The sequence below is a fragment of the Glycine max genome, chromosome 19 (genome assembly GCF_000004515.6).
Source record: "Glycine max cultivar Williams 82 chromosome 19, Glycine_max_v4.0, whole genome shotgun sequence".
NCBI classification, from domain to species: domain Eukaryota; kingdom Viridiplantae; phylum Streptophyta; class Magnoliopsida; order Fabales; family Fabaceae; genus Glycine; species Glycine max.
Window position 1 is genome coordinate 34,673,058 of NC_038255.2, and position 18,355 is coordinate 34,691,412.

The 18,355-nt window shown below is 32.2% G+C and overlaps 1 protein-coding gene across 4 annotated transcripts; it reads right to left on the reverse strand.

Annotated features, from left to right (window-relative positions):
• Nucleotides 1-812: 812 nt before the first annotated feature.
• Nucleotides 813-9,049, reverse strand: LOC100806636 (uncharacterized). 4 transcript variants are annotated; one of them, XM_041012461.1, is made up of 6 exons: nt 8,707-9,049; nt 6,215-7,977; nt 5,852-6,091; nt 4,768-4,848; nt 2,214-2,840; nt 813-1,154 (listed from the first exon to the last, which is right to left on the reverse strand). In XM_041012461.1, exons 2-6 carry the CDS (start codon nt 7,487-7,489, stop codon nt 1,071-1,073), a joined length of 2,307 nt encoding a protein of 768 aa, XP_040868395.1. In that variant the 5' UTR covers nt 7,490-7,977; nt 8,707-9,049; the 3' UTR covers nt 813-1,070. The 4 variants fall into 4 exon arrangements, with proteins under 4 accessions (XP_040868395.1, XP_040868396.1, XP_040868397.1 ...); XM_041012462.1 differs by having other exon boundaries at nt 8,066-9,049; XM_041012463.1 differs by having other exon boundaries at nt 813-1,035; nt 8,707-9,045.
• Nucleotides 9,050-18,355: the final 9,306 nt, after the last annotated feature.

Below are 18,355 nucleotides of genomic sequence, written 5' to 3' on the forward strand. Positions count from 1 at the left end.
AGTTAAAAATGAATTTTGGATAATGTCATATATGTGAGTACTTTTATCTTAACAGCAAATTTGTAATATAATTAAGTGTAAATTTTCACACAACAAAAAAATTACATTTTGTATGCTTTTAGTGTAACATGCTTTCAAGAGTTTACTTTAAGTTTGGTTAGAAGCAACCAACATCAATAATTTTAAAAGTGATAACGTTTTAAGCTTTAAAATGATTTTGAAGGACTATAATGCAATCGATAGGTCAATTTGTGACGAGAGCTTGAGATACATACATGAAGACATAGATTTGATCCTCATTATCATAATTGTACGCCAAAAAAACGGGGCCATAATACGTATGTTTAACTATTAAAATTTTAAAACTATTCTATTAATTTCTCAGTCAACAAATATAATTATATTTTAAATTAACTTAGTCATTTGATTCCTGTGGTGAGAACTAAAAGGCATAAAAAATAGTATCTACAGACACTAAAAGATAATGTTTTTAAACATAGGGCCTAAAAAGGAAAAAAAACTGTAACCATAAGACCGAATAATTAAACCTATGTTTCATCTCTTAAATCCGTGACTTCCACTAGGAAAATATCAATTCATCAAGCAAAAATATAGTAACTAAGGAATAATGTGGGTAACAAAGCAACTTCCTCTCATCTTACCAATTTTCTTTCATTTAGACTCAATTTTTATAGTTAACACGTCCTTAAAATGCTGCTTTGGGTCTGGAAAATAACTAGGGTGGGACAATCAAGTTCCACCAGGCATTTCAACATCCACTTTTCATGGTAATAGCTAAGTTAAGTCAGCAATTGAAAATAGTTAACCCATTAAATTATTGAAATTGTTTAAGTATTTACATCAGGAAAAGGGTTAGTACTATTTTTCCAGAGGACATGAGTCATGAAGACAAACTTGTGATTATGTACTAGAGGGTCAGCAAAAGCAGCATGTTTTTTTTGAGGGGTTAAACTAGAATTTTCAGTTGATGTCAAAGTATCTTGGATCTTCAGGGAAATGGTATTCCACGTTCAACTGCCAAACAAACCACAATAGACCTTTGTCAGAGACTAGGAGGACCAAGAAATGCGAACAAATAGATTCCAAATTGCACAATACACACAAACCAAGACATCAATCTTATCTGCCTGCACCTGCAGGAATCAGGGCCAACATGTAACAACATTCTGTTCAACCTCAGATAAAAGTGAAATGACTAGACGTTTTTAATGAATTTATCATCCTAGCATGGATTCAACATCATGGGAGAAAAGTAACATGACCAGTCACATTAGTAAACAAGAATGGTTATCGTTGATCAGTAAAAGAATTAACTTATGACTTTAATGCACTACACTGGTTTCTGTTTTGGGGCACATAACTTAATTGAACATCTATTCAATAAGAGCTTATGTCCCAAGTATTAAACTTATTTTGATAAGCTAAGCTTACACAAGTGACTTGTGACCCTCCTATTGGCTCTTTTTAACTTCTTTATAAACCATTTATAAAGCTTAACAAACTCTTTCTTGTTGTAATTTCTAAGCGTCAGATGTGAGGAGCATCAAACATAGCACCTAAAGAAATCCAAGGATGGAAAGGATCAAACTCTTAATTACTGTCATGGAGAACATTCACTAAATTTAAAGATAACAATGAACCAAAATAAGTATAATAAAAATGAACCAGAAAAAGTAAGGATGTGTTTGGTTTGCATTTTCATTTTCTGTTTTCATTTTCTGAAAACTGTTTTCATTTTCAAAAGATTAAAATTCTGAAAACATGTTTGGTTTGACTTCTTGTTTTTTGTTTTCATGAAATAAAAATACTGAAAATTTATGATATATTGACTTCTTGTCTTTTTGTATTTTTATATTTGCTTAAAATTACATTCATTGTTACCGCAATTTCATTTTACCCAAAATGAGGTTTCTGTTCTCAACTGAAAACACTGAAAACAAGAATTTATTGTTTTCATTTTCTGGTTGTTTCCTGTTTTCATTTTCACTGAAAATGTTTTCAGAAATCCAACCAAACACATTTTCATCACTGTTTTCTGTTTTCAATGAAAATGAAAATAACCAAACCAAACACCCCCTAAATTATTGTTTTTTTCAAGATATGCAGTCTGAAGCCATATTGCTTTAGGCTGCTTTAGTATGACACTGAAGAAAAAAGCAATACAGTAACAAAACCACAACATAGGGACATACCTTGCCCTCATCGGCATCAGAATGACGTTGAGGGAACACAACCCTCAAATCATTACATAAGTAGAATCTTCGTTCCCCTTCCATGTCCAATCTAGATTTTTCTTGAAGTGAATTATTTTTGCTTTTTTGAGCTGATCTGATGGTCTTTTTAGGAATAGGGCAAATAAAGCGTAGGTGGAGAGCATAACGAAGAGGACCCCCACTACTAGAATTGTCCTTCACCTTTGAACAGGAATTTAGTGGTTTCCCTGATTCATGACATGTTTTATCCCAACACTCCTTTCTTTCATTCCTCTCACATTTATCAGTAATACACTCATAATCAAGCTTCACTGAGGAAGGGGCTCCCAGTGTTTTTGTTTTCAAAGATTGCTTCAAAGAATCCTCTTTGTTTATTAAATTCAACAAGCTAGAACCCTTTCCATTTCCCTGATTTGTAGATTTTGTTTTATTTATAACATTAGCTGCATCTGTATGCATTACTTCTCCATCACATGAGATGTCATGATTCTTTTGCATTGATGGAATCCCCTTGTCAATTCCACTGTTTAAACCTGTTGATCTCTGTTTCAACTGAGGGGAAGTAGAGCCAGTCAATTCAAGGGTGACTTTCTGGCGCAAGAATGTCTGTGTGGATATATAACCAGAAATCAGAAATTGATAAACAGTAAGTAAATAACACAATTTTAAAATGTAACTCAGAGAACTCATAAATTTGGAAATAAATAAGTGTAAGTTTATCAATGGAAAAGGAGATACATGACTACACTATTGTTTCGGTATTAAATATGAATACCATCATAGGCTATACAAAAGGTATTGATGACATCATTGAGGGTCTTATTATACGCTTTCATTCTAATTGTGACAAACGTCTGTGCTAAGTGAAAACAATACTGAAATTCTGTAAAAAGAGGAAAGGAAAACAAAACACTTTCTCCAACTAAATAGATCCCTAGAGCTGTGTATGAATATATAATAGTGAGTGGAATAAGATAAGAATGAAATAACTCTACCAAGTCATTATTTGGATACTTGCATGATGGAATGAAAAATATTGGTTCAATCCCATACCACCGAATTGAAGGGAAGGAGAGTATTGGATGAAATGGAATGAAAGGCATTCAATTGCCATTCCATCATAGTATGTAGTATCATTCAATTCCATTAAACTCCATCCCAATCCCATTTGTTAATCCAAACAAGCCTTATTGATTTGAAATTAACAAATCTAAAGCATTTTTCATTTTACACGACATAATTGAAAGAAACAGTAAATGTTAATATTAGCCCTCCAAAGATGTGTAATCAGGTTGGCCCTCCATTTATAAATATATGAAATCAGTCCTTCAGTGTCAATTTTAAGCTATCAAATTGCTTCCAAAAAGGATAAAACTGACGACATTTATGACCATTCGGAGGACAAAAATAGGCATTTATACATAAAAGAAATCTAATGTCATTTATATTGATTTAGTTCAATAATATTTCAAAACACTAGACATAAGTATCTACTTAAAAAAGAAGCAATTTATGAACCACACAAGTATCTATATGGGGCCCCAGCCAACAAGGAGAACTTGAGTCTACATAATCCCTGAACCTCCCATTTTAAATTATCCTCATATCCAACAAATAATTAACAAATTCCTACATTTATGTAGCACTCACAGAACATGACCACCAAACCTACAAATGCACTCAAACCAGAACCTCCAGATGTGGCAGGACAAGCTATGTACCCCTAAGTTTCAACTTGCAAGCTTTGATTCAGTACCCCCTATTACTAGATCCAATAAAACTCACAAGAAAAGCCATAGAAAACCAAATTTGGATCTTACAATCTTGGCATATTTCTGATTCTAAGATTAATAAACAATAAGAGAATGAATATTTTGCCAATAATATCCCCATTATTAATTAAATGTGCATAGCTTTAGACAATATGAGAGGCAAGACCTGACTAATACTAAGCAAAAGACCATGTGAAAATTCCTACCGCAAATGGATTGAATGTGATTTCTGTAAATCAAACTCACCAAAAAAAATTTATTAGAGGAAATGAAGCTTGACATCCACCCTCCTGCCACCAAAGGAACTGGTAGCTAGCACTCCTTACCATTTCCAGTCTCTTATTTTTATTTTATGTTAGTGAGAAAAGTCTTATTACTTTATGTTATTCATGTCTTGGTAGTACTTTGCTTTTTAAGATATAGTTTCCATTAGTGTGTTAGCTCTCCTGTTTTTCAACACTTCATTTGAGTATTTCAATGATGCTAATATTTTGTAATGTGTCTGATGGTTGATTTACAATTAAATCTTGTTATTGATTTCTAGTTTTATTTTTTTATAAATTATGGCAAGCCACCCTGCCTAGCAATATTTAAGGCAATTTTTTGGGTTACAACCTCTACAAGTCACTCATCTGGTCACAACAGTCTGATTTCAATGAAGTTCAAAGCTAAATTTAGCCTTGTCAGAACAATTATGCCATTAGGAATGAAAATGTCCAGATCAATTGAGTCATATATTCAGCCAGACTGACAAATCTTACTTTGGTACCAACTGGCATGTCACTCAAATCATAGTTGCAAAAGAAAGTGTGAAGAGGAGTCTTTTCTGGATTGCTTAGCACCTGCAGAGTGCAATCAGATGTAAGGAGTTTGTACACAAAAGATGCCAATCTGCACAAATATCTTGAGAGCAGAAACTCAAATTAAAATGTAACCAATATTACAAATGAGAAGAACAAGAATACTCATAGCACAGCTTATATGCTTGGTAGAAGGGATTTGGAGAGTAAAGAAGGCAAAGCATTGATGAGTATGTACTGAAGCCCAGTCCAAATACATCAATCCTTTCCCTTTTCTTCCACCCAAAACATTCTCACCCACTTGGCACAAATGAAGATATGCAGTACATTCTCAGCAACTGAGCTGATGAAAATATTTTTTGCCCAAAAAAATATATTTCGATAGCAAAGATACAATTGTTGGCACAAATATGTGGGGACTAGCTTATAGCCCAGTTCACACCAGCTTACATGAGCCTGCATTTAAATGGACCAACCTGCATAAGCCCATATTTAAATGCAACTACATTTAACTAGCCATACAAGCCCACAGTTTAACAAACTGATTTAAGACCGACCAGTCTACAAACTGCTAATCCTTTTTATTCTCAAAATGCTTTTTTTTAATAAAAAAAAGTAAGTTAATAAACAATTGAGTCCATGGATTAGTCCACAAGCCAAAATGATTTTTCTTTTACTTCTAAAATGGTTTTTTTTTTTAATATTTATACAGATAAACAACTTGGTCCGCAACCAAATCCGTTTAACACATGTGTTATGCGAACTAACCTGCATAGGCTAATGGAATAAGATTTTGCTGACCTAAGCCTGTGCAGCCTTGTGTGTCATGTGAACTGGTCTGCAGGCTGTGTAACCCCACCCCACCCCCACCCACCCACCCCTTATTGACACACAATTTGTTATTTATGAACAGTACATTTGTCCCTTAATGCTAAGGATACCATACTTCTCCTGCACATTTAAAATGAAGGCTCTAACAGATTCATCTGAAGGCACTTAGATACAAGGGTTAAAACTTATAACAGTGAAATGTGTATATCAATACCAGTTGAATCCGTCCCTTCATTGGTATACGCAAACGGCTTTTTACAATTTGGGAATCATTTTTTCCAAGCAATTGGCCTCTAAACTTGTTTGAAGAGGAATTTCCTGCAAGATCTATTGATGCATAATACAGTAGATAGCAATCTCCATCCACGCTAGTAACAGAAAATGGAAGCTTCTGAGATTTAGGAGAAAAGTTCCCCCCAGTAATGCTTAGCACAGCAAGAAAACCATCAATTTTCTACATATAATAAGAATAGCAACAAACAACCATGGGTCAGTTGTCTAAAAGTTTTCAGTGCACTGAATTTTAGAATCATGAACAAGATCAATTGACAGTATGGTAATTAGCATATAGCCAGACCTTGCTATTGTTTCCAGATAAGAACCGGCCAGATAAAAGAGACTCCTCAAATGAACCAACTAAAGACCTCCTGACCGAAAGCCCACTCAAACTTCTAGTGAATCTCATCGAGTGAGAAGTGGGAGCTGATTCTTGACATAGTGGCCAACTCATGTCGGCAATGTCATCCAGAGAAGATGGACAGAAATCTTTGCATAAGAATTCAACATCATCAAAAGATTTGCGTGCAACTCTGGAATCATCATCCTTATAATTTAACATGAGACGTGAATTGGAATTGTCAAGTGATTGTTCTATACTCCTTGAAGTTATATTGCAATTCTTTATCTCTTCAACAACATTCCTACATCCTCCAGCAGTTTTTATTCTTTCCGAGAATTTACGACCAAGAGGTGACAAGGACAGAGGAGAGCTCACATTTTTAGGAGATATGGATGTTATGCCATTTTGAGGCCTAACCTGACTCAATTCACTAAAGTGATCAATTCCAGCAGTGGGTGAACTACCCTGAGACAGAAGTCCTCTATTTTCCTTCAAAGGACCATCACTTTGAAAAAAGGATTCTGTACTGTGTGGCACGATTCTTTGCTCCAAGCAATTTGTCAAGGACCAAGAAGACATTGTATAACTGCTTTTACTTCCAATATTTGCCTTCTTATTATCATGTGCAATGGAATTTCTAACATTGTCATTCTTAACAAGGGATCCAGTCTCATTATTTCTGCAGCCAATGTCAAGAGGATCACCTTTGAAATGACTTGGGGAGAGGATACTGCTCAGTGGAGATAAAAGTCGCTTCCTGACCAATGAACTGGCTGACTCGTTGTCATTGGCTGGGAAATTAGTAGAAACGGAAGAATGAAGATTTACAACTGAAACATCAGCCAAACCATCGGTTGAAGTATTAGTTTGGCCTGATTCAAAACCAACAACCCTTAAAGCAGGAATATGAACATTGCGTCCACTTTTTGGAGCAAAAGGAGTACTTTTATCTGTTGAACCAATCTTCAAACTGTGGACATTGGAAGCGACTTCCATGGCTCCTCTATAAAATGTATCGTCAGAAACATTTGAAATTTCTAAGGAGGCATTCTTCGGGAAATCATCAAATGAAGATCCCAGAGTACACCCAGCCAACCCACCAGTGTTTACACTGTTCAAGCTGTTTATGGCAGAGGGGCTTGCATCAGAAAAATGTGGCGAGCTAGTTAAAGCTGCACCCACAAGTGCAACCTTTTCAGCAGTTTCATTTGGGGGAATCTGTGGCAAGCCCATCACTAATATTTAATTCAACAATGTTGATCTTGATCAACCTAAGGAGATGAAAAACTAGCTTGAAATTACCAATGTGGTCCCTCGGCAAGGTCTTAAATGTTCATTTCACCATTTTTGCTTACCAGATGATAATGCTAAGACACACGGCTATCAACTTACAACTGCAACCCTAGCCTCCAACCCTTACCAGTTTTACACTACTCAACCATTCAATCTACCTATCAGCAACTACAATTACAATTGAAATGCTATCATTCTGATCAAGTAATTCTAAACCTATAAGAATTTCCAAGTTCCAACTGTCATGTATCCATCAGTGGCATCCGCATTTGAGACATTGCAATCATCATTTCCTTTGCAGGGCATACAGAAAAAGTCCAGGACATGATAATATACATCCAAGAACGACAACAAGAACAGATCTCTCGACCTCCGTACTGGCAGCAGATGAATCCCAAACAATTCATGGTAGGTAACCAAATCAGTGCCTGTAACAACATTTGAATAAATACATGAAATTCCCAGGGTTCACAAGCCACAAGAAGAAGCACATAAAAACACATATATATAGCTCACAATTTTCTCAAGCTTCCCACTTCATTGGTTGCATTACATAAACATATTTTCACTTAACATAAGATTCATATTAAAAAAAAAAAAGGCTAACTTCAGATGTTAATCCTTGAGAAAGGATGGAACTGAATTTTGATCAATCAACAATAGGGTGGAAAAGGAAATGAGGTAATAAAGTTGAAAATACCTCAAAGAAAAAAAATAAGGAATAAAAGTTGAATAAACCATCCATCTGAGCCAATTTTCAAGCTGAAGTAATAGTAATCAATGCCCATATACAGAAGGTTTCTTCAGAAACGATCAACATGAAGAGAAAAAGAAAATAAAAACGCAGACTTGCAAGACACACATTCACCGAAAACCCCTCAAAGCTTTTAAGTTGCCATCTACCACAAGCAACAACGGTGTTATTTTTTTTATTTTTTAAATTTATTTCCTTTAAGCTATTCTAAAGTAGAACCTTAAAAAACCGAAAATCCAAGAAAAAATAGAAAGAAAAAAAAAAACAAAGAAGCAGTTTTGTGATACCCCATAAACCCCAGAAGAACAAAAATCAAAGAAAACCAAAAGAAAAATCAAAGCAAGTCCAAGAAGATTCAAGATGATCAAGATAGCAAAGAAGAAAAACTAAAAAAAAAACGCACCAATGAAGGCTGGTAACAGAGGAGTCCAAGAGATAAATCATATCAATAACCCTCTGCAATTCAACCTTCAGATCAAATGATAACAACAATAACCCAAGAGGAAGAAGAGAAAAAGAAGAAAAAAAAAAGTAAAAGGGTGTTCCCCAAAAATGAAAAAGAGAAGATCTTTTGTTTTTAGGTAGTGGGAATTGAAGAAGGTGAGAATGAAGAAGGGTTATGTGTTGGTGTTGGATTAGGGGTGTGGAGTTGAAGGAAGACCCATCAGTTTGTGTCTGTCCACAACAGCATCACCCCATGTTTATGTTTATATTACCAAAAATACAAAAAGATTAGCCCCATCATCATCATCCTCACTGCAGGGTAACAATTCACTTTGCTTTACCATCAAAAAAATTTATGCAATTATATAACCATTATTATTATAAGAAAAATGTTGTGAAAATTATCTCTGGTGTATTTTTTACACAAGTATATACAACAAATAAAAACTAGGAATAAGAATATTATGTGTCAATTACAATAAATAACTCAATGTAATCGAGTTAATTATTACATGTTTGAATTAAAGTATTATAAACTTAAATTTAGGTCAAATTTAAGTTTGTAAACTAAATTTATAAAATAAAATCTAAGTTTTATTTCAACAGAACTGAATGTCTAAGTACTTTTAAAAGGATAAATTAACATAATCAAAAGTTTATTAGTTATCTCTTATAACAAATTGATTAGATTAGTCTAGTCGTTTGATTCTTGTAGTTTTATAATTCTTACCTTTTTTATTTCTATAGTTTGAAAAAGATTTTTTTAATTCATATACTTTATATTTTAATTCTCTTTTCGTCCTTATAGTTTTGAAAATAATTTTTTTAGTCTTTATTATTTGTATTTTAATTCTCTTTTAGTCCCTATAGTTTGAAAGTGATTTTTTTAGTTTCTATACTTTATATTTTAATTCTCTTTTAATCTTTATTACAAAAAAAATATAAAAATAATTAGCTACAGATATCAATTAGTTTTTTATTATAAATTATCTTACAATAGATTAGTTACGAATTACTTATTAATATTTTTGTAGTTAATTATAATTGATAATATTGTTTATATTTTGATGATAAGAATTAAAAGAAAATTAAAATATAAAATATAGGAACTAAAAATACTATTTTTAAATTATAAATTATAAAGACTAAAAGAGATTTAAAATATAAATTATAAAGACAAAAAAATCACTTTTAAGATTATAAAAATTAAAAAAAAATTAAAATATAAATATAGGAATTAAAAAAATTACTTTCAAACTATAAAAAAAAAATCGTAAAAATATAGTGACAAATAAGTAATTTAATCTTAAAAATTTATTAAAAATCCGTCGACTATCTAATACTTTTTTCTTTTAAAAAACTAAGTCACAGTAAAAAAAAAGTGATACGTAGTTTGTCAATATGATTTTTTTCACATCATTCAATTATAATAAATTATATATTACTATATATAATAAATTTGTTAATTTTTTTAAAATAATTATTATAAAATTTAAAAAATATCATATATTATATATGATAAATTTGTTAATGTTCATAATAATTATTTTAGAAAACAATTATTTGATATTCACAGTATGTTCTTATTAATTTTAGATATACTAATACAAATACAACTATATATCATGATATTATGTTTGTATTTCTATTTTGTTATTGTATTTTTTCATCAATAAATAAAATAAAAAAATTTAAATTTAATTTAAAAATCTCAATTATAAAATCCCTTATCATTTGAAATTCCTTTTATACATTTATACATAAATCAATTGCCAATTGGGAAGGTGCTTATAAAAGGGAAAGAATAAACTAACGGTGTGAGGAAGTGGGTAGTTTTTTTCTTCTCACATGACAAATAGTACGGGTGGTTACACTACCAGTGGAGGACAAAAAATTTGAAAAAATTGCAGATAAGAGAAAATTATTTAATACAGGAATAACTGTAAAAATATTAAGCTTGAGTGTGAAGTTACTGTACTAGTTGAAGAATAATTTAATTCAGCAAAATGTGTATACGAAAACATGCCTTTATATATTGTTATAAATATATTAAAACAACTCTTATAAAGTAAATAAAGCATAAAAATTAAACTCTACTAATTAATCAACGTGAATATATAACCCAGTAAAGGTATGGAAAGTCTGGACAAGATCCTACTTTAACTTTGTTACTACCATTGTAAAAAAAATGTGAATATATTTCATGTCTTTACCACACACCGTCGTGTAATCGTGTTCCATGCGGTGTGATTATGAACTTCTTTTCTTTATTGTACATTTTTTTATCTTCTTTGGTGTTTAGTTATTTGCTTTTGTTTCCGTTACCTTTTGCAGCTTTTGTTTTTCACCCTTGAGTTTGATGAGTGGCCGCAGAAGTAATTTTAATTTTTTAAAATTCGAGATTCCCTTTTATGTGATTTGATTTGATAATGTTCAGTTTTGTATTTATTTTATCCTGATACAAAGTATTTATAATAAAATTTAAAAATTATATACGGATAGTCTAAAATAAATTTACACAATCAACTAAATAAAAATTAAATAATTTTTATAAAAATTAATAAACTTATTATAAATACAAGTAATTGTTATTGATAATGATTATTTGTGATGGAATGAAATATTAAATTTTATAATGCAGCAAAGGCATCCTCGACATGAGACCCCTAACCGGTTCATAAGGGGTGGTTTACCCAACTATATAAGCACTTATCATGTTCATGAATTACCCGATGTGGGACTATTCTTAACATGAAATTATATAACCTATTTTTTTCATTAATTGAAGTTATATAAATTTATTTCCTTTTTACTTGAATTAGAAAATTAACTATTTTATCAAAATAGATTGACACAGATTGACACAAGTGATTAAAAATTTGAAATGAAGTTTTACCTTTTTTATGGGTGAGGGTTCAAATCCCTTCATACTACATTCCTCACTTGGTAAGTAACCCTCTTTATAGGGAGATCTCCTAATGCCTAGGGGCTACTTACCTAACTGTTGTGGTTCGAATCATGGGTGACACGGCTGACGGTTTGAATCTTTTAGGTGAGTCTCATCCGGCAACTCCAACATATCATTGGCGACCTACTCGGTATTATTGAGAGTGTCTTCTCATTTTATCATTTTATCCTAAAAAAAAAATTAACTATTTTGTTAATGCTATTAGACACTGTTTCAAAAGATATATATATATATATATATATATATATATTAAAGACTAAACAAGTTGAAAGATTAAAAAATTATGAGGGCTATAACAAGTCCAACCCAAGTAGCCATCTCATCTATTTTCTATGGGCAATGTCACGGCTTTGTGAACTGAATTGGACTTTCATGCGTGAATCTGTTTGAGTTGTGCTTTTCCACTGCGTGCTTTTCTCTTGAATTATATTATTGTTTGTTGCTGGTTATGTTTTCTTATCCAACTAGTGGTGAAATAGAGTAAGATAAAATAAAAGATAAGACACGGTTGAAGTAAAATGAGGCAGCGTATAATAAAATTATCGTACTATTATATACATATTATAATTTGATTAAAAAAAGTATATTTTATTATTTAGAAAGTGAAGAAATAACAAGGAAATTCATAAATAATAAATTCAATTCATTTTATGTCTTTAAATTAAAAAAACAAAAGTATTATATGTGTGAAAATGCCAAAAAGTAATATGTAGCATGAGAAGAAACAAATTCTTTTATATTATATTTTATCTGATTCTAAATTATACAAATAACAATAGTAATAGGTAATATTATTTTACTTTTTTATTTTATATCAATCTAAATATAACTCCTTGAAGATTTTTATTGATTTTTTTGCATAAAAAGCATACTTGAAAATTTAATTATAAATGTATGTTGTTCATGTTATTCATATAGTGTTATTTTTAAAGATATAAAAAAAGAAAATAATTGTATAAACTCTGATTACATAATATTAACAAATAATGTTGCTTTCCATAAATAAATTAAAAAACAAATAATGTTGCTCAAAAAATATTTTTTAAGAGCAAGAATGTCATTTATATAACTTTAACTTATTTATACATTTGTGGTCCTGATATCACTATTGCCTACTTAAAATGGCTTAAAGATGGCTTCCTCCCTGATTTGGTCAATGTTACCAATGTAGTTCTAATTTCTAAGTGTGATCAACCCTTCTCTATGAAAGACTTGTGACCCATTTTCCTTTGCAACATTCTTCATAAGATTTTTGCCAAAGCTTTGGCTAACCATTTCATATCAGTCATTGACAAATGCATTTTAGAAGAGTAGTCAATCTTTATCAAAGGTTGCTCTATCATTGGCAATGCCCTCATCACTACAGAAGTTCTTCATCACCTTAAATGCAAAAGCAAAGGAGCCAACGGAGAGATAGCCTTGAAAATAGACATTAACAAGGTGTATGATAGGGTCAACTGGGGTACCTTTCAACAATTATGACCAAGATTGGGTTCCATTCCAAGCGGGTGAGGTGGATCATGGTGTTTGTCCAATTTATTTCATACTCCATCCTTGTCAATGAAGATTCAATTAGCCCAATTTCTCCCTAGCGTGGGCTTCATCAAGGCGACCCTATCTCTCCCCTTTTGTTCATCCTCTGCCCGGAGGGTGTTATAGATAGAGGGAGCAACATGAAAATCAAGCTTTAAAGAGTTTGACTTTTACATGCCCAACTCCTTATTGAGTGAGATTTGTATTGCTTGTTGTTTTTTATTCTTAGTTTGTTTGTGTGTACATCATGCATCATTATATAGAAGTAAGAAGATAGTTTCTTAGATGAGAAACATCTTCAATGTTATATAACTTTCTATTTTAATTGATTACACAAGTCTTTTAGAAACTTGCAAAGAGATCATAGTTGTAGTTTAATCGATTACCATATATCTATAATCGATTACACAATTTTTTTGAGACCATGTTTGTTTTCGTGGATCTTTGGTTTAATCGATTACATCATTCTTGAAAGTATTTCTAGAAATGATCAAGAACATTTTAATCAATTAAATCAATATTGTAATCGATTATATTGTTCTTGAATATTTTTCATATTTTGGGAAGAACACTTTAATTGATTAAAAAGAGAATATAATTTATTACTCTCACGAGATAATTGATCACATTGTCATTTTAATCGGTTACATGTGGTTATAACTGTTTTTTCTATATAACCCCACCTTGTGTTCTCACTTTGAAGCAATTCAAAAAATACGTTTTTGAACAAACCTTTACAACTCATAAACTTCAGTTTTCGTTTCTTGGAGCTTTCAAAAGGAAATATGAGTTGTAAATACTTTTGAGATTAAGAGAGGTCCATTCAATCAAGTTTTTTGTTCTTGTATTTGAATGTAAAGGTTGTATCTCTCCTTGACTCTGTTTCATGTAGTTTTTATATATTGTTACTGCATATGCATGAGTTTTACAACATGCTAGAATAGGTGTTTCTAGTTTGAAGTTAAGAGTAGGTTTCTCTTAGGCTTAGATTCACAAAGGACCCTAGGGTTAGGTGCCTAAGTTTCATTTTTTAGGTAGAATTTGAAATTGCTTGTAAGAACTCACATTGCATTGTGAAAATCTAATTTAGGTTGAATTAGATAATTGGAATAGCTTTTCTAGAAAGAGAGAGTGAACCAGTATAAATCTAGTTACTTATCTTCTCTTGACTCTCATTTCTCTTTATTCATTGTTTATCAATTTACTAAGGTTCAAAGATATTTCAAATTGATGCACGTTAACAAAAAGATATTATGTTCGGGTGATTGATTCAATATTGGTTTTGAACAGAAAGTTGTGATACGATCCTTATGAAGCAAAAGTTTTTAAAACTTTATTTTTCTTTAGATTTGATTTTAAAACCAATTCACCCACCCTCTTGATTTGGTGAGTCCATCATCTTTTTCAGAGGGGTCGTCTGCACTCATTAAACAAGCAGAAGGAAGGGGTCTACATGGGGTGAAAATATGCAAAAGGGCGCCCTTCATCACCCACCTTTTGTTTGTCGATGATTGCTTTTTGTTTTTCAGATCCTCTCTCAATCAATGTGCAATTTTGAAGAACATTCTCTCTATTTATGAATTGGCCTCGAGTCAAGCTCTTAACCTTCATAAATCAAAACTCTTCTTTAGTAGGAATGTGAAGCAAGAAGACAAGTTGGTCATATTACAGTTCCTCCAAGTTATCGAGGCACACGTCGTAGGGAAATATTTAAAAGTGCCACCTATTGTTGAAATAAGCAGAAAAACAACATTTAATTATATCAAGGAGAAAATGTGAAAGTGAGTCAACTCTTGGAGAGGCAAAGCTTTATCCATGGTGGGTTGAACAATCCTTCTTTAATATATGGCGCAAGCTTTATCCATGTACACTAAGTACTTACCTTCTTCCAGTCACATTGAGTGATGAGTTTAACAGAATGATGGACTCGTTTTGGTGGGGCACATGCAGGAATAGGGGAAGAGGTATTAGGCGAATGGCTTGGGGCAAACTTTCTATGAGGAAGGAATTTGGAGGCATGGGATTCAAAAACCTATACGCCTTTGATTTAGCAATGCTCAGGAAACAAGGTTGGAAATTATTAACCAATCCAAAAGCTCTTGTATCTCATATTTTCAAAGTTAGATATTCTCCAAAAAGGGGATTTCTTGGAGGCTTCATTAGGTCACAACCCATCCTTTAGTTGGAAGAGCATTTGGAGTTCACAAGTTTTGTTAAATAAAGGGTTCAGATGGAAGATTGGAGATGGAACCAAGATTAACACTTAGTCTCAACCTTGGATCATAAGTGAGTCTAGCCTTAAGCCCACTACTTCACCCAACCATGACTTATTGTCCCTGGCGGTGCACAAGCTTATGGTCCTTAGGAAGAAGAGATGGAATTCATAGTTTGTTGCTATGATTTTTAATCAACAGGACTCGAGTGCTATTATTTAGACCCCTTATTTACTTTAGTAAATGAAGACTGGCACATTTGGTTCTTGAAAAAAATGTCTCTCATTCTATTCAATCATCTTATAAATTGTTTATGGTTAAAGTTGCTAATGGTGGTCATTTGAAAGTTGAGGGAGAATGGGATCTCATTTGGAGGTTAAAATTTCACCCAAGGGTTAAACTTTTTGTTTGGAGGGCTTTGAGAGATTGTTTACCAGCAAGAATCTGACTAAGGACCAAGAATATTGATTACTTAAGCACTTGTGTTCAGTGCAATTCTGATTTAGAGAACTATTGGCATGTCTTCCTGACCTGCCCAGTTAGCCTTCAATATTGGAATGAGGCTGGTTTTCATTAGACAATCAATGACAAAGTGTGTAGTGTTGATTCTTTTAAAAATTATATTTCCAGGCCTTGGATGAGGCTTTAAGAGTAACTTTTGCCTCTATGATGTGGGGCATTTGGAAAGGGCGCAACGACATTTGTGGGAGAACAAAAAATGTAGCCAACGCATATTGTTTCCCTTTCCTCTCGCTTTCTCTCAGAATGGGAAAAGCCAAGGACAATCAGTTACAATGTTAGCCATCTCAATTCTTTAGACCTAAATATTACCTCTTAGGAGCCACCGCCACCAGACTATCTGAAAATCAATGTTTATGTGGCTTTTCACAACAACCAGAACTTATCCAACTCGGGATCGTGTGCTAAAGACAGTCAAGGTGATTTTGTTTTGGCATTTTCTAGTTGGCAACCTCTTTGTGTAAGAGTTTTGGAAGGTGAAGCCTTGGGCTTGTTGAAATTCATTTGGTGGGCTATTTTTTGGGATATGACTCATGTTATTTTTGAAATTGATTGTAAAAAGATAGTAGATAGAATCCTAGAGACCATTGTTGACTTCTCTAAACTTGGGATAGTAGATAGAATCCTAGAGATCATTTAAAAATCTCATTTTAGACTTTTATTTTTTTCAAAGGATTTTGTTTTGGTCCTTTTTTATTGAAACGTTAAATATGTTAATATAAAAGTGTGATGTGTCCATTAACACTGACCGAGATGATGATGTGACATGTTAATTGAAACGACGTTGTTTTAAATGGTTTCATTTTAATCCTTTATGTTTTTAAATGATTCCATTTTGGTGTTTTTAAGTTTTTTAAATGGTTTCATTATGGTCAATCAAGTTTGTGAAATGGTACATTTTTGTCCTAACAATTACATATGATATCAGAGTTTAGTGAATGTAATTGAAGATATTCTATCAAAATTATTTCCAGTTAGATGTGTTGGATGATATAATGTATTTATTGTTTATAACTTTTTTAGCATTACTAATTGACTTATGTGCAAGTGTGCATATGAAAATCATTTTGAAGTTAGACACATTAGTCATGTGTATACCCGCACATTAGTCATTCGTGATGTTAAAAAAAATGAAAACAATAAATGCATTACAACATCAAACCTAGTAAACCAATGTTGTGTTGCAACAAATTCAATCTTCAATTTCTTCCTTATTCTAGGTAAGACACTATCTTTCCAAGTAGGATATGTGGCTTTGATAGCCCTTCATAACATTTTCTTAGGAAAGTGCTTCCTGAACTCATTGTACAGGTATTTAAGACAAATTTTGCGACAATTTTGATAAAATATCATCAATTACATTCACTAGACCCAAACATTATATGTAACTGTTAGAATCAAAACCTTAGTGACCAAAACGTCCACAACATTTGTTTAAGGAAGTGCTTCCTAAAGTTATTGTACAGGTGTTTAAGACAAAACTTTTGTGATAGTTTTGGTAGAATATCATCAATTACATTCATCAAACATTGACATCATATGTAACTATCAGGATCAAAATGTACTATTTTGCAAACTTGATGGACCAAAATGAAATCTTTCAAAAGAAACTTAAAGTACCAACATGAAACCATTTAAAAAAAACATAAAGGATCTAAGTAGAACCATTTAAAACAAAACTTCTTCAAATACCAACCCTAACAATCTAAGTTTAAAAATAAAAAATACTTACATTTAACTCATTTAAAGAAAATAAGAGTATAACCTGATTGTCCCCTATTACAAACATTTTGGTGCGATTGATGACTATTCCTAAGCCACGAGTCCATTGCTCATGACAAGGGACTTGTCTTTCGCGATTTGTTTGACACAAATCCCATATATTCCCCCATAAAATTTAACTTCATTGCAACGAGTGAATGAAATTACTTTCTGCACATCACTTGGTTCATGCGTCCTCTCCATGTTTCTAACATTTGTTAAGCCATTCATGGAATAACCCAAAGCCTATGCTTCTCACATTTCTTGCAACTGAACTAATAGCATATTCGTTCACTCTACATTATCTTCAACGACCGCCTCACTGAAATATGCTATTGCCAAAATATAGCTATCTATAACATTCAAAATTAGCTATCTATACACCTCCAATGACCGCCTCACCGAAATGGGTGCATAGGGAAAAAAGGCAATTGTAAATATAGTCGTGACAAGAAAGTATTTCTCAAATCATAATCCAAAAGTCAATACCCAAATTAAGTCTAATAAGTTCATATTGATGAATATTCAAGTGTCATCTCACGGCCAATAGAAATCAGTTTGAAATTTGAGCACCAGGAAAATGGAAAAAATAAATAAATGGGGTAAGCAGCTCA

Excerpts from the sequence above, each read along its gene's own strand:
- LOC100806636 (XM_041012461.1), bottom strand. The coding sequence starts at position 7,489 with ATGGGCTTGCCACAGATTCCCCCAAATGAAACTGCTGAAAAGGTTGCA. Across the intron at positions 4,849-5,851 it reads TGAAGGGACGGATTCAACTG|GTGCTAAGCAATCCAGAAAA; the intron begins GTATTGATATAC and ends TGCACTCTGCAG. Across the intron at positions 2,841-4,767 it reads ACATGCCAGTTGGTACCAAA|ACATTCTTGCGCCAGAAAGT; the intron begins GTAAGATTTGTC and ends ATATCCACACAG.